Source organism: Otolemur garnettii, unplaced genomic scaffold (assembly GCF_000181295.1).
Source record: "Otolemur garnettii isolate 467f Iridium unplaced genomic scaffold, OtoGar3 scaffold00097, whole genome shotgun sequence".
Taxonomy (NCBI): Eukaryota; Metazoa; Chordata; class Mammalia; order Primates; family Galagidae; genus Otolemur; species Otolemur garnettii.
The window spans coordinates 7,276,488-7,295,141 of record NW_003852492.1 but is presented as its reverse complement, the minus strand read 5'-3'; the positions used below and the strand labels follow the sequence as shown (position 1 = coordinate 7,295,141).

At 46.8% G+C, this 18,654-nt stretch overlaps 1 protein-coding gene across 2 annotated transcripts in view; it reads left to right on the top strand.

The window, feature by feature from the left end:
• Positions 1-17,238, top strand: part of NCAPD3 (non-SMC condensin II complex subunit D3) — a 57,959-nt gene extending 40,721 nt beyond the window's left edge. The window contains exons 25-36 of one of the 2 annotated variants that reach the window (XM_003795918.3): positions 135-214; positions 4,576-4,713; positions 5,013-5,146; positions 5,672-5,871; positions 7,261-7,371; positions 9,377-9,559; positions 10,927-11,081; positions 11,337-11,476; positions 12,581-12,658; positions 16,323-16,394; positions 16,479-16,539; positions 16,630-17,238. In XM_003795918.3, coding sequence (XP_003795966.1) covers positions 135-214; positions 4,576-4,713; positions 5,013-5,146; positions 5,672-5,871; positions 7,261-7,371; positions 9,377-9,559; positions 10,927-11,081; positions 11,337-11,476; positions 12,581-12,658; positions 16,323-16,394; positions 16,479-16,539; positions 16,630-16,738 — 1,461 coding nt within the window. In that variant the 3' untranslated portion in view covers positions 16,739-17,238. The remainder of the gene's footprint in view (positions 1-134; positions 215-4,575; positions 4,714-5,012; positions 5,147-5,671; positions 5,872-7,260; positions 7,372-9,376; positions 9,560-10,926; positions 11,082-11,336; positions 11,477-12,580; positions 12,659-16,322; positions 16,395-16,478; positions 16,540-16,629) is intronic. The other variant, XM_023516768.1, reaches the window with a different exon arrangement.
• The last annotated feature ends 1,416 nt before the right edge of the window (positions 17,239-18,654 follow it).

Genomic DNA, 18,654 nt, shown 5'->3' with positions numbered 1-18,654 from the left:
GGAGCTGGTACACTGACACCCCAGCTCTGACAGCGTGGTGTCACCAGAGAGCGCCCACAGGTGGCTGTGAGACTGTGCAGTGGAGCTGGTACACTGACACCCATCCTGAAATGTGCTCGTTCCTCTTTGTGCAGGAGGAGTTTGTGAAGTGGAAGGGCTCTCTGTTCTTCCGATTCGTCAGCACAATTACAGATTCACACCCAGACATCGCCAGGTAAACCTTTGCTCACCTGTAAGACAATGAACAATTTGCCTCAATTCTGGTATATATTTCCTTCAACTTGGTTTAGAGTTGAGTTATTTAAGATTTAGTGAGCTTTTGGTAGTTGCCAAGTAAGTGAGCAGATTTTTAAAATATTAAGCTACCTAACAAAGTTTTACTGTGTATATAAGTTTTACCCCCAAGCCCCATTCAGAGTCATCAATAAACCCTCTCAGCATTGGCTGCGTTTGCTAACAATGTTTGCTCTCCCTAAAGGAGGGATGAGGGACAGTGTATGTCTTTGTCCTATTAAATTAGATAGAATAGTAGCCACTAAATATTCATTCAACTGTGTAGATTCCTTGGCCAAATAAATGTGAATTTTGGTAAGAAGTTCAGGCTTTCTTTTAAGTGCAGAAATTGTAATGAAGAAATTCTAGGAATTAAGATGGCATTTCACAGTGTGAAACTGAGTATACCAATTACAAGGCTCCTTGGAAATCGGTATTTCTTGAGAATCAGATGAGAGGGGAGTTACTTGGCAACTATTAATTCTTATTCTTTTATTATTTTTTAAAGATTTATTTTCAAGGGATTAAGAAATGGTCTGATAGAATTTGCTACTCCGGATTATGTTAAATCAATAATACTCTTTAAAGCTAGTCTAGAGTTGGAAGATAGAATGTTGAATGCCATGTTTAAAGCCACCCCAGTGGGGAGAAGGTCTATATAAAGTTCATTAACTATAAATAGCAATAAATAATGGGTTCCTCTGGTTCTCAATATAGCTACAGTAATTTAGTCTGGGTTCCATGGAAGAATTTCTGCTCAGTTTTCTTTCAGTATAATTTCCCAAGGAGGAACACTTCACAAAACAAACTAGTAGAAGGTTAACGTTCTAATTAACACTGTCTACAGCTAGAAGCAAACAGCTAAGGCTGTCACTTTTTCTTTCCTTGCATAATTGGGAGAGGAACCAAGATAGCTGGCAACACCCTCTTCCCTTCGCCCTGCATGGGGTAGCACTGATTCTCAGGCCCCTCTTTATGCAATGCACAGCCCAGAGGTAGGCAGAATGACAAGTGCTTGGAAGGCACTCGCATGATGAACCCGGGGGTAAGATTGGTTATTTAACCTGCATTCTTCTCATTTCCCCCCACTTTTGTTAGCTGCTATAGATGTATTTTACAAAGAGCAATCATCAATGTATAAAATATATGCAGAACCTGTATGTGTGAGTGGTCAGGACATCAATCAGAAAGAAATTAGAAGGGCAGATAAGGAGATACTTTATTTTTTTTTTGTTATTGTTTGGAATTCATTAGGGTACAAAGAATTAGGTTACACTGATGGCATTTGTTAGGTAAAGTCCCTCCTATAATCATGTCCCACCCCCAAGATGTGTGCCATACACTGTAACCCCCCCATCGCCTTCCCTCCTGTCCTCGAAAGAGATACTTTACATTGTAATAAGATTATAAGCGTCCCTCTGGCATTTTAATACTTACCCCTTAAATCTTTCCATTTTATCTCTGCAATCTGGGTTTGTTAAAAAGCGTTGTTCAGGGTGGCGCCTGTGGCTCAGTGAGTAGGGCACCGGCCCCATATACCAAGGGTGGCAGGTTCAAACCCAGCCCCGGCCAAACTGCACCAAAAAAATATCCAGGCATTGTGGCGGGCACCTGTAGTTCCAGCTACTCAGGAGGCTGAGGCAAGAGAATCACCTAAGCTGAAGAGCTGGAGGTTGCTGTGAGCTGTGATGCCTCAGCTCTCTAATGAGGGCGACAAAGTGACTCTGTCTCAAAAAAAAAAAAGCACGGTTCAGATGTGGACCGTGATGACAAGGTGACTGCCTGTGCTGACTGTAATTTATGTCACTCTGCTCTGATTGCTTTCCCCTTTTATTTTTAGTTGACGTGTAATAATTGTACATATCTATGGAATACAGAGTAATATTTTGATACATACATGCAACATGTAAAGATCGAATCAAGTAATCAGCACATCTATCACATCGAACATTTACTGTTTCTTTGTGTGGGGGACATTCAAATTCCTCTCCTCTAGCTTTTTGAGAATATACAATAAGTTATTATTAACTATCTTACCCTCCAGTGCCATGGAGTGACGGAATTTATTCCTCCCATCTAGCTGTCATTTTGTAGCTTTTACATCCTCCCATCACCCAAATCTTCTCAGCCTCTGATGACCACAGCTCTGCTCTCTATTTCTACGACCTCATCTTTTTTTTTTAGTGCCTGCGTATTCGTGAGAACCCGTGGTATTCATCCTTCTCTGCCTGATTTGCTCTCTGACATTTTACACCAAAGGCTCAGCCTGTCTGCTTACATTAAATACATTAATATGCATCAGTCTTAAGTATCTGCTAATGCAGATCTTCAAAGAGACTAGAGTGGCTCTTTTTTGGTCCTGTTGGGTTTCCTGAAGATTCTGGCCTGAGCAAGTGATTCTCCCACCTCAGCCTCCCAAAGTGCTAGGATTACAGGTGTGTACACAACCTGTATGACATTTTTTTTTTTTTTGAGACAGAGTCTTAAGCTGTTGCCCTGGGTAGAGTGCTGTGGTGTCACAGCTCACAGCAACCTTAAACTCTTTGGTTTAAGTGAGTCTCTTGCCTCAGCCTCCCAAGTAGCTGGGACTACAGGCACCTGCCACAACACAGAACTATTTTTTTGTTAGTTGTCATTGTTATTTGGCAGGCCCAGGCTGGGTTCAAACCCACCAGCCCTGGTATATATGGCCGGTGCCCTAACCACTGAGCTACAGACACCAAGCCACAAGCTGAATTCTTGTTTGTTTCTTTGGGGAGTGTTTTTTATTTGAGGGTTTTCTCCATTCCTTTACAGACAGTTTACACAGTAGCCCTTGTTTAGAAGGAACTTCATTTCATGTTGAAATACTGTCTTTCAAACCTGGGTTGCTAAACAACACAGTTTGTAAAAATAACATTGACTATTATTATTATTATTTAGAGACAGTCTCATTTTGTAGCCCTTGTAGAGTGCCATGGCATCACAGCTCACAGCAACCTCCAGCTCATGGGCTTAGGTGATTCTCTTGCCTCAGCCTCCTAAGTAGCTGGGACTACAGGCACTTGCCACAACGCTCAGCTATTTTTTGTTGCAGTTTGGCCAGGGTCAGGTTCGAAACCGCCACCTTCAGTATATGGGGCCGGCGCCCTACACACTGAGCCACAGGCACCACCCAACATTGACTATTACTAAATAAGTCTTCTAGCTGTTCTTAAGTGAATTTTCCCTCAGGGAATTCCATTCTGCTAAGTAGAGTTTTACTTGTTTTCATTTCTGAGTCAGACTGCCCCTTATTTTCTAGGTAAATAGTCAAAGTGTGATTGTGTGCAGTGACATGTCGATCTAGGCTTCTTCCGTCGTGATTCCTCAGCTGCTGCCTCTGACTTTGGTTGCTGTGTATGCTCTGAACACAAACTGATTGGGACCTCAGCCTAAGGAACATCCCACGGGAGGGGGCGTGTCCATCTCCCGTAAAGTCCTAATGTGCTCCAGAGCCTCCTGTGTAGCCACAGGGACAATGGAGAGCTGACTGGTGCTCCTGTGTGGGTGGAAGCTGCATCTGAGCCCTGAAGTGAGGTTAAAACGTTGGTCTCAACTGTGTGAATGGCCCACAGTGAGCCCCGTGCTACCTCTGGTTGACCCCTCAGCCCAAACCAGCACTTTGGCTTTCCCTCACCTGCTGTCATGATGAAACAGAAACTGTCCCGTAGCTATAGTTGAACTATTTGGCTTTTGTCTCTCTACATTTGGCTTTGAAACCTTCATTTGGGGGCCAGAGGCGTCTGTACCCCAGCCTCATGTGGGGTCAAGTGCCCAGGGCTCACTGAGAGTCCGTCTCTGGGATGAGGATCCTTGCCCTACTGATCCAGACAGACAGGCTCTTGCCATTAGAAAAAAGTGATGTCTGTTCATTATTGTGGACAGTGAACTTGAAGTTGGGGGATGAAGGCTAGAGTCTCTCCAGTGACCATTGTCGTTGCATCAGCCTTAAAGAGACTGGCCCCTGCTTGAAAAAGCAGTTTGGGGTAGGTTGGTTGGGTTTTCCCTCTTGAAGTACAGCTGGATAACAACACCTTACATGAATTTTGAAAGGAAACCTGGTGGAGAAAGCCTTCGCACTAACCTTGTGTTCAAAAGGAAGCTGTGGAGTTAGGACAGACCACATGGGCTGGATGTGTCTCCAGCTTCTGATCTGATGGAGCTGTTCCTAGGGATGGACTTAGGAGCCCTGTCCGTGCTGTACGGCTCTCTTCTGTATTTACAGAGCTCCTGGTGTATTCAGAAGCTGTTGGCAAACTTTCGTTTCTCCCTCCCTTGCAGTTTTGGGGAGTTCTGCCTGGCTCATCTCTTACTGAAGAGGAATCCTGTCATGTTTTTCCAGCACTTCATCGAGTGTATTTTCCACTTCAACAACTATGAGAAGCATGAGAAGTATAACAAGTTCCCCCAGTCAGAGAGGTCAGTGAAACCACATGGGTGGTCTCGGGGAAGGAGGGGGGGAGCCAGGAGAGGGCCGGCTGGCTGCTCTGTACCTAGTAGTTGGACCCAGACCCCGGCCCAGGTATTTACGGTGGTCATTATTTTCCTTGGCAGGACAACGAAGGACAGTGTACTCCTGGGGATAGTGTGTGGTGATCACTGGGATCTCAGCAGTGGGCTGAGTGTTTGGCATGCAGCTTTTAGGATGCTGTTAAAATGCTGTAAGTCCTTGTCACCCATGACCAGGTGACGCAGTAAAATTGTCCTTTCTGCCACAGAGAGAAGCAGCTGTTTTCACTGAAGGGAAAGTCAAACAGAGAGAGACGAATGAGAATCTACAAATTTCTTCTAGAGCACTTCACTGACGAACAGCGATTCAATATGACTTCCAAAATCTGCCTTAGTATTCTGGGTAGGCCTGGTGGGTTTGGGATAAAATGCGTGCTGTAAGATGCAAATGCTGTGCTTGGGGTTTTGTTTTTATTTTTTTGAGATATAGTCTCACGCTTTTGCCCTGGGTATAGTACTCTACTGTAACAACCTCAAACTCCTAGGTTCAAGTAATCCTCCTCCCTGAGCCTCCTGAGCAGCCAGGACTACAGGCACCCACCACAACACCTGGCTATATTTTTAGAGATGGGGTCTCACTCTTGCTCGAGCTGGTCTCAAACTCCTGAGCTCAGGCAATCCAGCCACCTCGGCCTCCCAGAGTGCTAGGGTTATAGGTCTGAGCCAACACCGCACCTGGTCTCAATGCTGTGTTGATAATGGCCTGGCAGGTCTACGACACTGACAGGAAGACCCCTGTCATCTTGTTCTGGTTCGCCATGGGCTATGCCTAGGCAGCCCCACACACCCCGCAGCCCAGCTGGCCCTGGCCCTGTGAACCGCACTCTCCCCTGGGCGGAGTCTCTCCTGATCCTGTGCTCTCTCTCAGCGTGCTTTGCCGACGGCGTACTGCCCCTGGACCTGGACGCCAGTGAGTTACTCTCGGACACGTTTGACGTCCTCAGCTCAAAGGAGATCAAGCTTTTGGCAATGAGGTCCAAACCAGATAAGGAGCTCCTCATAGAAGAAGATGACATGGCCTTGGCAAACGCCGTCATGCAGGAAGCCCAGAAGAAACTCATCTCACAAGTAAGTGTGTGTTCTTCCCTAAAGAGGCCTCCTCACACCCGTGCTTCCCATCTGCCCCCAAATCTTGGTGATACTCCCCAGATCCTGATTTCATTCTTGGTGGTGGCTCTAACTCTCGTCCAGGTAGTAATGGTTCTCACATCTGTGTTTCCAACTGCACCTTCTCTCTGAGCCCGACCCCAGTTCTGCTTGCTGCCGGGATGTGCCCCGACTTACTTACTCTGTCAAAGCTGAATCAATCCTCCCTTCCTCCTGCTGCTCACCTCTCCCTTCTCCTACAGTTGGTTCTAAAGAAGGGAACTGTTACCTACAGGTTACCCAGAGGGAGCCTGGTGCCGCTGCAGACGGGAGTCTGGTGTGCCAGGCTGGGTTCTGTTGGACCTGAACGACTCTGTGGGGCAGCTCTGTCGCCATGGTGTTCCCAGAGTGTTCTCAGGCCTGGCCTGGATCGCCGATTTAAATTTCACAACCCCTGCCCCCAGGAAGCTTTGACCCCAGCTCTGTGCCTGGGACTGAGAAGGTGTTGATGACACTTGAGTGAACGCATTTAAGCCACTTCTTCAGACCGTCCCTAAAGTACCATGTGCTCCAGTTTAATTTCATTAAACTGTTTTTCTCTCTTATTCCCCTCCTGTTTCAGAAGCTCTGATAAGACTTTTTAGAAATAAGAGAGAAGCATACCCATGACTTTAAATGAGAAGAAAGAGCACTTTCAGCTTCAGAAGGATAAACATGTATGCTACTATATAATGAACTGTTTTTAATTCTCAGAGATCTATTACAAAAATATTTGTGGTTAATGATCATTCAAGGTAAAGATTTTAAAGACTTGGCCAAATTAGGTACTGCTTAATACATAGCACTTCCTAAATTTGTGCAAATTTCCACACAGAGATCCAAAAGAGAAGGAAAGCTGGCTGTCTTCATGCCTAGCTGTTGTTAGACTATTGTCCTTTCACCAGCAGGAACACACAGTGCCTCCGTGGGCAGCCAAAATGACCTGGTTTTCATTCCAAAAGGAAGGATGTTGAACAGAGGGACTGAATCTGGAGCTAGAGCCAGAGGTTCCTGATGGGTTTGTGTGGAGATACAGAGCTTCTTGCTAAATTACTTAACATATTTCTGATTCCTTTTGCTCTATTGGAAAACATGAGTTGTATTTATCCTGCCCTACTTGACAAAGCCTTCTGAGTGTTTTGAGGTGATGCTTATAAAGTCTTCTGGGAAAAAGGCAGGGGGTCTTACATACTCTCAGTATCCTAATCAGAAACGAAAAATAAACTTAATATAGTATGCTAGATTGGCTCTACCAAAAGAACTAGATCAAGGAAGAGTCTGCCTTTCAGAAGTTTTTACATCTAAGACGTGCCTTTGTTTGTGTTGCCGCAGGTTCAAAAGAGGAATTTCATAGAAAATATTATTCCAATTATCATCTCCCTGAAGACTGTGCTGGAGAAAAATAAGATCCCAGCCTTGCGGGAACTCATGAACTATCTCAGGGTAAGATTGAGCTTGTGCTTGTGGGGTCATTGTCCCCGTGCAGCTGGGTCACTGAGATCTTCTGCCAGTTGTGATGGTTCAGACGGTCAGAGAGTGACAAGTCCAAGGCTATGAACCCAGCATTGCCTGGGTCTGTAAAGGGATGCCTGCCAGACAGGCCTGTGACTTTGGGGGGGAGATGGGGAGTTTGTCCCTGGGTCCCCCTGAAGTCACCCTCCTCTTTTCCACGCAGTTGGGCTTGTGCAGAGCTGACCCATCGTGAGGGCCAGGCATGTGTTTGGTGGGGTTAGATTCTGCAGTGAGGACCTTCTCAGCTGGGATCAGAGCAGAGCCATCATTGTAGATCATCCTGGGGAGGAGTGAAGAGAAAGTTGTCATAATATTTAATTTGGTCCATGACACAGTCTCGTAACAGATGCTCCATCACGACGGCCTTGGGATCTGCCACTTGTGCACAGGCCCGTGAGGAGGCCTGGTCTGGGCAAAGCCAGCATGTGCCGTCCTAAGCGCAGAACCAAGGGAGGCCGCCCACCTTTCTGTAAAACCTTCCACTCAGAAATAAATGCAACTGGTTTTTTTTTCCCTTTAATCCATCAGAGTTATTTCTCTGTTCACATTATGTAGGGTTTTTCCTTTAAAAATACCATGAATTCTTTCCCCAAAACAGCTACAACAAAAGTATCGAGTATAGTTTTTCAAATAGCTTTTATCTTCATAAGCTAAGGTGGAAAAGATAGTATGGCAAAAACAAGAATTTTCTATTATTCTTATATTTCTATTGCCCTGTTTCAGACCTCAGAAAGGAAGATGAAGAGCTTAGATCCTAACTAGACTACTTAAACATTTAGGAGAAAGAAATCTTTCTCTTGTCTCTGGGCACTTACCCAAGGGATGGCCACAGGGTTGTTTGATATCAGTAGTACAGTGATTCTCTTCTCTGGCCTCTGGAACCCACTTCAGGTGGCAGCCAGAAGAGTTGATGGATTTCTTTCTCTTTGCTGGGACTTGCCTCCTAGCTGGAGCTGCAAAAGGTATCTTTCTCCTTCTAATACTGTTAGGTAGAATAGTTTCTTTTTCTTAGCCAAGTGGCCTTATCCCTAGCAAACCTCTTCAAGACCTAAGAACGTTCCTACCCAGATATGATAAAGGATTTTCTAGAAAATCTTCAGAAGAGACACAGAAATGGGATTATAGCATTCGAGCCTCTGGGGAAAGCTACTAAAGGCAGATGAACAGCTTTCAGACTGCGCTGCTTCCTGGGATTCCCTCCAGAAGCCGTGTCTGAGCCAGGAGATAGGAGATTGCCTGTTAACTGACAGGCATGTGGGGAGCTTGCCAAGAGATCAGAACTCGTGCTTGGTAGCTCAGTCACGTTCACCTCCTTCTGTGGTCATCGTAAGTGTGGTCACCATTTCCTTTGAATAAACATTGTACCTATTAGTTAACGTCATGTAGATGGTCCGCTTTCAGCAATATAAATTGTGACTTGCTTATGATGTGCAAAAATTCCATTCCAAAAAAAGTGTTGACCAGGCATGGTGGCTCACACCTATTATCCTAGCACTCTGGGAGGCCAAGGCAGGTGGATTGCCTGAGCTCAGGAGTTTGAAACCAGCCTGAGCAAGAGCAAGACCCCATGTCTCAAACTAGGCTGGCATTGTGGCAGGCGCCTATAGTCCCCGCTACTTGGGAGGCTGAAACAAGAGAATCGCTTGAGCCCAAGAGTTTGAGGTTGCTGTGAGCTGTGGTGACATGGCACTCTACTGAGGGTGACAAAGTGAGACTGTATGCCCCCAAAAATACAAAAAACAAAAAATGTGTTAAACAGAGAAAGGGGACCACTTGTACAGTGTTGGTGGGAGTGTGAAGTAGCACAGCCACTATGAAGAACAGTAATGATAAACAATTATAAATAATTTGTTCCATTAGTATTTATCAAGTCACGTTGGAGAATTTATGTTTTTATTCAAGAAAATATTAAAGGATGCTTCTGGGTCTGTTTCAGGAGGTGATGCAGGATTACCGAGATGAAGTCAAAGATTTCTTTGCAGTTGACAAACAGCTGGCATCAGAACTGGAGTACGACCTCAAGAAGTACAGCGAACAGCTAGCCCAGGAGCAAGAGCTGGCCAAGCAGGCAGATGTGAGCAGGGCAGCGGAGGGCGCCGACGCGGCAGCGCCAGTGCAGGTAGATGCGAAGGCTGCCCGCGGCTGGACTAGACTCTCAGTCTGCCCTCCCCTGTCCATCTGCCCACCATTTCTCAAACTCACATGTGATCAGAGGTTGGTCAGAGCGAGACCTTCAGGAGTGCTGGTGGCCATTTCCATGTGCCTTTGTTCTAAGCGACAAATACACTGATAGCTCACGGCCTCCCTTCCCACAGGGCTGCGGTACAGGAGTCTATCTGGAAAATCATTGTAATGATAGACGGCAGAATCGTAGGAGTTTGAGAAAGCAAGCTGGCAGGAGGGCCCTGTGGTCTGTAGATGCCTGGATCCACCTGGTGTCAGTTTGCCATCGGTCTCCTAGCACAGCCCTCTGCGGAGCAGGTCCTCCCAGAGGTGTTGCCGGGCTTCGCTGCTGCTCCTGGTCAGAAGCACAATGATCCCACCACCCTGAGACGTCCAGACAGATCGGTATTAAAATGTGATGAAGACCAACTAAATTATTCCTTTTTCTCTTCATGCCACACGGCTACAGTTGGCAGTTTGCTAACAGTATTCTCCTTTTTAAGAGGAAATTCTACTTGCCCAGGGCTGATAGAGTTTTAAAATAGATTGCTTATGGACTTGCTCACAGCAAGTGAAGATTACATTCCAAAGAAAGTGCTAACCAGAGAAAGGGGGACACTTGTACGCTGTTGCGGGGAATGTGCAGAAGCACAGCCACTACAGAGGGAAGGAGGGGGGTTCCTCAGAAAACCGAAAATAGAACCTCATGTGATGCAGCAGTCCCATTACTGGGGATGTATCCAAGGGAAGGAAACCAGTTTATCAGAGAGGCACCGGCACCAGCACCGTTCATAATAACCATGGAAGAACCCGAACGTCCATCAGCAAATGAGTGGATTGTGCCCAGTGGAATATTATTCAGCCATTAAAAAAAATGAAATCCTGCCACTTGGTACAACTTGGATGAATGTAGAGGTTGTGTTAAATGAAATAAGCCAGACACAGAAAGATAAAAACCACATGTGCTCACTCCCAGGTGGGAGCTGGAGAAGTGGTTCTCATGGTAGTTACCGAGGGCTAGGAAGGGTGAGGGCGGGAAGAGAATCTAGAGGTGAATAGTACAGGGAGGCCGTTATCAGTAGCAATCATCTATTGTGTATTTCAAAACATCCAGAAGAAAAGAATTGGAATGTTCCCAACACAAAGAAAAGATACATGTTTGAGATGTTGGCTGTGCTAGTTATCCTGGCCTGATGATTACATGTTAGGCGTGTTTCAGAATATCCCCTGAACCCCAAAACATGCACAGCTATTTCACATTAATCTTTTCACCTTAAAAAAAAAATGTGTTAGAAGGTAAAAACTCTGTATCTTCTCTGACAGGTTGCTCCATGTTTAGATCCTGCCGGCCAAGGAAATCCTGCCATGGCCCCTGCTGTGAGCCAGCCCTCACTGCCTGGGCCAAGCACCGGCCAGGCACCGCCTTTGACTCCTGCACCTGAAACCAGACCATCGAACAAGTTGATGCCCAAGGCCAGGTAGAGGGTCACAGAGTCTGTGATGGGGCGGATTCTCTGGGGTGGTGTTTTCAGAGCCAGCTTTGATGTCCCAACCAGACGGAGGCAGGAGAGTGTCATCACTGTGCCTGTGCCTGTCCTGCGGCCTCTTTGTACAGTCCCTACCCCACCCCCCAGGAGGTTGGAATGCACGTGGCTGAGGGATGCGCTTGCACAGAAGTGGGTGAGGACTGCAGGGAGAACCTCAGTGTCCCTGCATGTCCTCTCCCTCCGCAGGACCATGTCCCTGAGCACCATCGCCATCCTGAACTCCGTCAAGAAAGCCGTGGAGTCCAGTAGCAAGCGTCATAGACGGAGCCTGAGCGTGCTGCCTTTCACTCTGAGTTCTGGAAGCCCAGAAAAAACAAGCAACCAGGGTAAGAAAACAATATTAATCAAGCAATTAGGGTAATGGAACGATGTTTAATTCAATTTGTGCGGTCCGGAAATGTGTACCTCACACACAGTAGTCAGGCGCTCTGTCCTCCTGCGTGGTCCTCACACATTTTGTTTACTTAAAAAAAAACATGATCTTTGCACTGTCTTATGGCTTGCTTCTCTACACACACAACAGGACACAGTGGAGATTTCTCCATGAAATTTTCTGTCCGAGCTTCACTGCCGCCGGCGCTCCAGCATCCAATCTGTGGAGACAACAGTGCTTACTTCCTACTCCTCTGTTCTTGGAAACACTGGTGTTTCTCAGTGTTTTTTTAACAATCCTAAACTAGAGACAGATCAACTTTTTAATATAAGTAACGTTGCTGTAAACGTCTTTGTATGTATACCCTGGTATGTGTGTGAGCCTTAGGACCAATTCCCAGCAGTCGAAGGCCATGAATACTTTTTAAGCTTTGACAGTGTCAAACTGTCCTCCGTAACTTGTGCCAAATTTTCCTCCTGGGGGAGTGTCTGTTTGCTTACTTAGAAACACTGGTTTGGGGGAGGGGAGGGTGATTGGTGGGACCACACATATGGTTCATCTTACAAGGGTTCATGCAAATCTTTCTAAATGTAGAATATAAATGTCTTAACACACTAACTAAGAAAATGCCATGAAGGCTGTGTTAACCAGTTTGATGAAAATATTTCAAATTGTATATAAAACCAGCACACTGTACCCCATGACTGCATTAATGCACACAGCTATGATTTAATAAAAAAGAAAGAAAGAAAAGAAAATGGTAGGGTTATGGACAAAAAAAAAAAAAAGAAAATTTCCCATTGTCTTTGCTGAGCATTATAGACCAAAACTGGTAGGGTTTTAATTTTTTTTTTTTATCTAAATGAGAACAGACTTGACTTACCTTAAATTTTCATTGATTTGTATTTCTTTCTCAAGTGCCTTTTTATAAGACTACTTTGAACATGGGGGATGTTAACTTTATCATGTGTTTTGTAAATTTTTCTTTTGGTCACTTTGTTCTTTGATACTGCTTTGAATTTTTTTGACAGATAACACTTTTTTTGTTTTATCCCAGCATCTTCATACAGCTTGGAGCGAGAGTCCAACAGGGCCATTAACCACACAGCGAAACGGGCAATCAGCACCCCCAACAGTAAGTAACTGACTTCCCTACATCGGCTTGTCTCTATTTGCTGGAGTTGTACTGAACCCTGCCTGTTGTAAGGTGGCTCTTTGAACTGGAGAAGGCCCCCCCGGTGGTCAGCAGCATGGTGGTGCATCGCAGGTAGTCAGACCTGAAATCCCTGTGATTTCTGAGGGATCATAATAGCTTCATCAGTTGAGGACTCACTGAATATCAAGCACTCTTCGTGCTTGGATACATTAACTCAGCTAAATGTCATGTGAGAGACCTATTCACTCAGCTAAATGTCATGTGAGAGACCTTCACATGACAGGTGGTGATGCTGAGGCACAAAGAAGGTAGGTTAGCAGCCTGGACAGTACGCACAGAGGCAGCCCCCTCACTGCCCCGCTGCTGTCCAGCCGCCCCCAGTGCTCCGGAGGCAGCTCTGCTCTGGCAGATGTCGGCACTAGCACCTCTGTTTCAAAATACAGATGAGTTAGACAGGCAAAATATTTTCTCCCATTATTTTGTTATATAGCTCCTTGTCCCAAATCCTGTGAAAACCATTATTTTGAGAAAATTATTGTAGTCTGAAGAAATTCTTAGCCAGGTCTGGTAGCTAAGCTTGGCATAGCCCCATACGCTCAAAAGGCTATGGCGGGAGGATGTCTTGCCACCCGCAGTAGAAGGCTGGCCTGGGGAACATAGCAAGACTTCCTTCCTTAAGAAAAAGAAAGAAATTCCTGTAGTCCCAAATCTGCAGTGCAGTTTACAAGACCCTGCCCGGTGCGTGCCTGTGTGCCCCGTACTCTCCACCCCAGCCATGTCCCAGTGCCAGCAGCCCACCAGGCTCTTCTTTGACCCGGCCCTCACACCACACCCTCGTCCAAATTGTCCCCTTGTGGGACCTCCAGGCCAGGGCAGGTGCCCCTCCCGTGGCTGTGATCCTCTCTAGCACTCACCACACCCTGCTTTCGTTGTCTGCCCTGGCTCTTCTCCCACTTCTCCACAGGGCCTGCCCCAGTGTCTGGAACCTGTCGGGTGGTGAACTGGATGGCAGAGCTGGGAGCTGAGCTCAGGCCCCTGGTCCCACCTCTGTGCCCCTTCCCAGCCTCTGTCCAGTCCTGATGTGGGGCATTCGGGGATGGGACAGTGTAGGGTGTCCCCGCAGTAACAAGCCTCAAGGTAGCAAATCTCCATTCAGTTGCACTTGGCCGTTCCTTTTACTGAGTGCCTGCTGTGTTGTAGCTGCTGGCTTACGGGTTGTTACCTGTGCTGCTGTGACCCTGCAGAACATGTAATGGATTGCATGATTGTCATCCAGGAATTCCTTTTAAAGGAGATTGTCCCACCACCCCCTCCCTGGATGACAACTAAAAGTCATGACAGCTTTGTCACTAAAGGCAGGGGTAATTTAGAGGACCTGTACATTGAACAGATGCAATGTCACATATGTAAAAATTCAGCCTCTTTCACACAGAAGAGCTGCTGTGTGTTCTGTGTCCCTGTCAGCAGCACCAGGTGCTACTGTTCTGGCAGTTGGGGACCAGAGAATGAAGAGGTGGGAAGAATGCCCCTCGTTTGAATTTCACTCATACAATGAGTCCCTGATCTCAGTCCTGGCTAGAAGCCTTTGTCCCTCTGTCTCATTTGCATGTGTGAAGCCACCTTTGCCCTGAACACGGGGCTCTCAGGTGTCCTGGGGCCAGCAGAGGATGCCCCTTCCCCAGCCTTGACCCTAGCGATGCTGTTTCTGTCCATCTCTCTGTCTGCTGAACCAGGAAGACATGCTTGAGGAAGGGTCTCCTGTTAGCTCTCCTCGGAAGAATTATTAGATAACTCAAAAGCACTCAGTTCTGCTTTCTTTATAGTTTATAAATACAGATTTTTATGACAACTCTAAGTTTAAATGGGGGTGACTGTCAGGAAGTATCTCAACTTTTCAGAGCACACCAGTGGCTCACGGATAGTGTTCAACAGAGACAAAGTGGTTTTGCTAAGTGGAATGAACTAAAATCAGAACTAAGATGTTAACTGAAAGTCTTTGGGGGCTTTTAGCGGGTACCTCTTACTGCTGTAATCCAGGCAGCAACGATGCCTGTGCCTTTGATTCTAAGCACAGTGCACGGGGATCTAGCAGCCATGACACAGGGGCTTTTCCAGAGTGGGAGACTTCCCTCTGGAGTGCTGCCAGGCTTCCAGACAGGAAGAGCAATGTGTGAGTAAGGAAAGGGAATTTCTAATGACAGCACGAGGCAAGGCCTCCCGGGAACAGGAATGAGCAGAACCGAGCTGTTTGTCACGGCAGTGGGAGGAGAGACTCCTCTGCTGGGGAGCAGCTGTCAGGTGTGCGGTGCTGCGCTGCCGTGATGAGCTTCCCCACGCAGACAGGAAGGTACAGCCTGTACTCACAGGCAGGTCAAGTGTGAGGGCCTCCCTGTCCTGCCCACACTCAAGGAAGAACTCTGAGGCTCAATTCACAGAAAAGACAGCAGGCTCTGGGCACGTGCTCTGCTCCTGAGATGGAAGCTTGTACAAAGGTACAGCCCCAGAGGGGCAGGGCTGCACAGCGCTCTCAAAGCCACAGTGGGGTGCAGTCAGTTGGGGGAGGCAGAGAAGCTGAGTGTGCAGACACAGGGTGACAGGAGAGGTCTGCTCAGCCCCTGGGACAGGGGAGCATGGGGATCAGGGCCCGTGTGCGGGTGTATCCGGTGAGTCTGTACAGGTAGCTTGGGACCAGCTCAGAATGAAGGTGGGTTTTAGGCTTGCCTTGAACATGGAGCTCTCAAAATACCTAAGCAGGGCAGTGACGTTACCAGCTTCTTGATTAACCTGACTCCAGTGACGCAGGGGATAATAGCTGCTAAATCACAGGAGGCCCTGGCATTTCTTCAGCACTCTGTTTGCTCTGCCAGGTGCCGTGTTACCCCTTACATGATAATCCTGTTCACTGCTGACAAGCTCCCTGTGCGGGAGGTGCGTTTTCCCCATTTATGAGGCGAGGGGCCTTGAGGTTAAAGAAGCTCACACGACCAGTAAGACACAGAGCCCGAACTCCCAGCCTGTCTGCTCTGCAGTCTGTGTCCCTGACACCCGCTCTCCTGCCTTGAGTGTGGGCAGGACGGGGAGGCCCTGGGAGGACAGCACCTCAGAATTTCAAGGGCTAGGGGTCAGAGGCAGGGTGACAGGGAACAGGATGGAGACGCTTGGGAGGTAGAACTGACAGGACTCGCTTACTGACGTCATGGGGAGGAGTAGGCTTGATGCCGTATTTCGAGCTAGGACGGCCCACTTGGCAGCTGGGAATGTAGAAGGAACATGTCATGGAGGGGAGGCCATGAGCTGGGGGGGTGTCTTCAGGAGAGCCAGGGGAGCATGCTAGCAAGCGTGACTGGGACTCGGGAGGGAGGGCTGAGGAGCTGGCAGCTGCTGGGCAGCACATGACAGTCACCGAAGTCATGGGGTTGGGGAGGAGCCAGAGATGGGGACCAGTGAAGCAGCCACGGGAGGGCCCTGGGGAGAGAAAGGAAGTTAGGAGAGACGGAAGGGAGAATTCCCAGGAGGAAGGCCGGAAGGCCGTCACTGGGATACCGCAGATGAGCAGTAAAGCAGAAACCTCTGACCACTCCGTGGCTGTCCGCTGCCTGTCTCCTGCCAGCTTCTACCTAACAGTGGTGTTCCCTTTACCCAGATACCATCAGCGACGTCACGTTTGGAGCAGGAGTCAGTTACATAGGGAGCCCACAGACCCCTTCAGTCAAAGGTAAGATCTCAGTTTCCTTCTAGACTGATAGCTTAGCTGCCTGAGGTTCTGGGGAGACTGAATTTGTATCTGACTCCCTTCCAGAGAAAACTGAAGTCCAGAGTCAAGGAAATGACATTTTATGTTTATCGTTGCCTGATAAGTCGTAAGTTTACCAAAGAATTCATTTTGAGGTGGCCATTTTTGTCAGGGTTAATGTTTTAGTTCCAGAATGACTGTGCCTTGTGTTTCCTAGGCCTCCACAGCCTCCGCAGTGGAATGTGAAGTCTCCAGCCAGGAATAAAAATACCCCAACCCCCAGCAGGAGATCCCTCCGAAAGACCCCCCTGAAGACAGCCAACTGAAGCGGTACATTCCAGCAGGTGTCTAGAGACTGCCAGGGCCCTGGAAGAAACACTTCTGTTTCCTACACTTGAAAAGGCAGATGGGTCCCTTTCTGTGCCCCTGGAGTGCCGTGCTATTGTAGATACCAAAGCTCTTCCTCAGGATCCCAGCACTCCAGTTGCTCTCCTTGTCTCCTTTTATATTGCTCTGTTACATCTGTAGTTACAAATCATAAAAGAGAAAGGCCAGATTTAGATTTTCTTATCCTAAACCTAACCTATTTAATATTATAACTTTATGGGGCAGTGCCTATGGCTCAAAGGAGTAGGGCACCGGCCCCATTTGCCGGAGGTGGTGGGTTCAAACCCAGCCCCGGCCAAAAACTGCAAAAAAAAAAAAATTTTAACTTTATTCCCTTTGAAAGTGTCATGTCATTCAGATAAGCTATTATCTGGTCTTTATGGAAGACAACTTAAAAACTCCAGCCTTCTTTTCTAAGCCAAGTCTCTATTAAGTATTTTCCCATATCTAATGACAGAATTTAGATTGTAGTATCTTTTCCATTATTTATAACTGCAGATTTTTTTTAAAAATGTACAGCTTTCTAAAATGAATAAAAATTAGCACAAATACAGCCTGCCGGTATTCAATAGTATCTTTCTATGTTTACAACAGCACTTTTATAGTGGTCATATCGGAATATGGAAGTTTATAAAGTGGTGAGGAAGAAGGAAACTAAAGCTGCCCTATTAGGAAAAAAATGGTTCATCTGCCCACCTGCCTCCTAGTAACACATCCTTGTTAGTTCAGAAGCAATCGTGTGTCCCTTCTCCAGAGTGGCCCTGATGCTGATTTGGGCTCGACAGTGAGGACTGACTTGTGTCTCTTCATTTGGCACCATTACGAAAACTTGTAACTGTCCAAGAATGTTCAGAAACAAATGCAGTTGGTTCATGTTTCCATCCCAGTATTACAGAAACAAAAGTACAAAGTTGCTGCTTAGCTGTGTTTTTAATAAAAATGTGGTAATTAGTTCAGGGGTTCCATTGCACTCTCACTCATGAGCCGTGACACAGGAGGACTTTCATTGGTACAGTGAGTCACAACGCTGCTCTTGCATGAGCAGACCGGCCACTAGTCCAGGGGATTTCCCCAGTGGACTGTGGTGGACTATGCTATTTCCCATGTACGTGTAGCTAACAAAATGCCAGAAGAAGAGGTAAACCCAACGTAAAAGCAAACAAAAAACAAATGAAACAAAGTTTGTTTGTTTTTTTAAAGCTTTTATAATTGAAGTTTAACAGATACCAAATGATAGGTGTGTTAGTACAAGTCTGTAACATCTATGTACAGCAACATCCATACCCATGGCAGAATCACAGCCTCAACAGGGCCTCTGGAGTCTTCAGTCACATCCATACCTTACAAGGCATGAGTGTTTTCTCCAGTCATAGACAACCACTTCCCAGACTCCACTTTTCACTTCTCTCTACTTCCTCATGCCCAGGTCCCATGGCACTAGGGCAGAAGGTTGTAGTATAAGAAGGGAGATGATAAGACTACCCTGTCACTATGACAACCAAGGAGGAGACTGGAGTGTTAATCCCAACAGTCAGACTGGGGAGCTACCTCTTTTCAGCAAGAGGAAGCAAAGATGAAGCCACAGTCTTAACTCTAAGCACTGAAGACGCCAACGCAGAAGACAGTGATCAGTGAGCGCCAATTCTCATAGCAAAGGATTTCATACGACTTAGAAAAGTCAGCATAACCTCAAGTATTCAGTTAAAAAAATGGTCAAAGTATAAAAAAATTAAGACACTGAAAGCTGAAACATAAGGTGACCAGGGTCATCTATGAAAACCACCCTCAGGCACACAGTGGGATGAGGCGCCCCTTCTGAGAAGCTCCTCACTTCAGACCACTTCCCATCATGGGT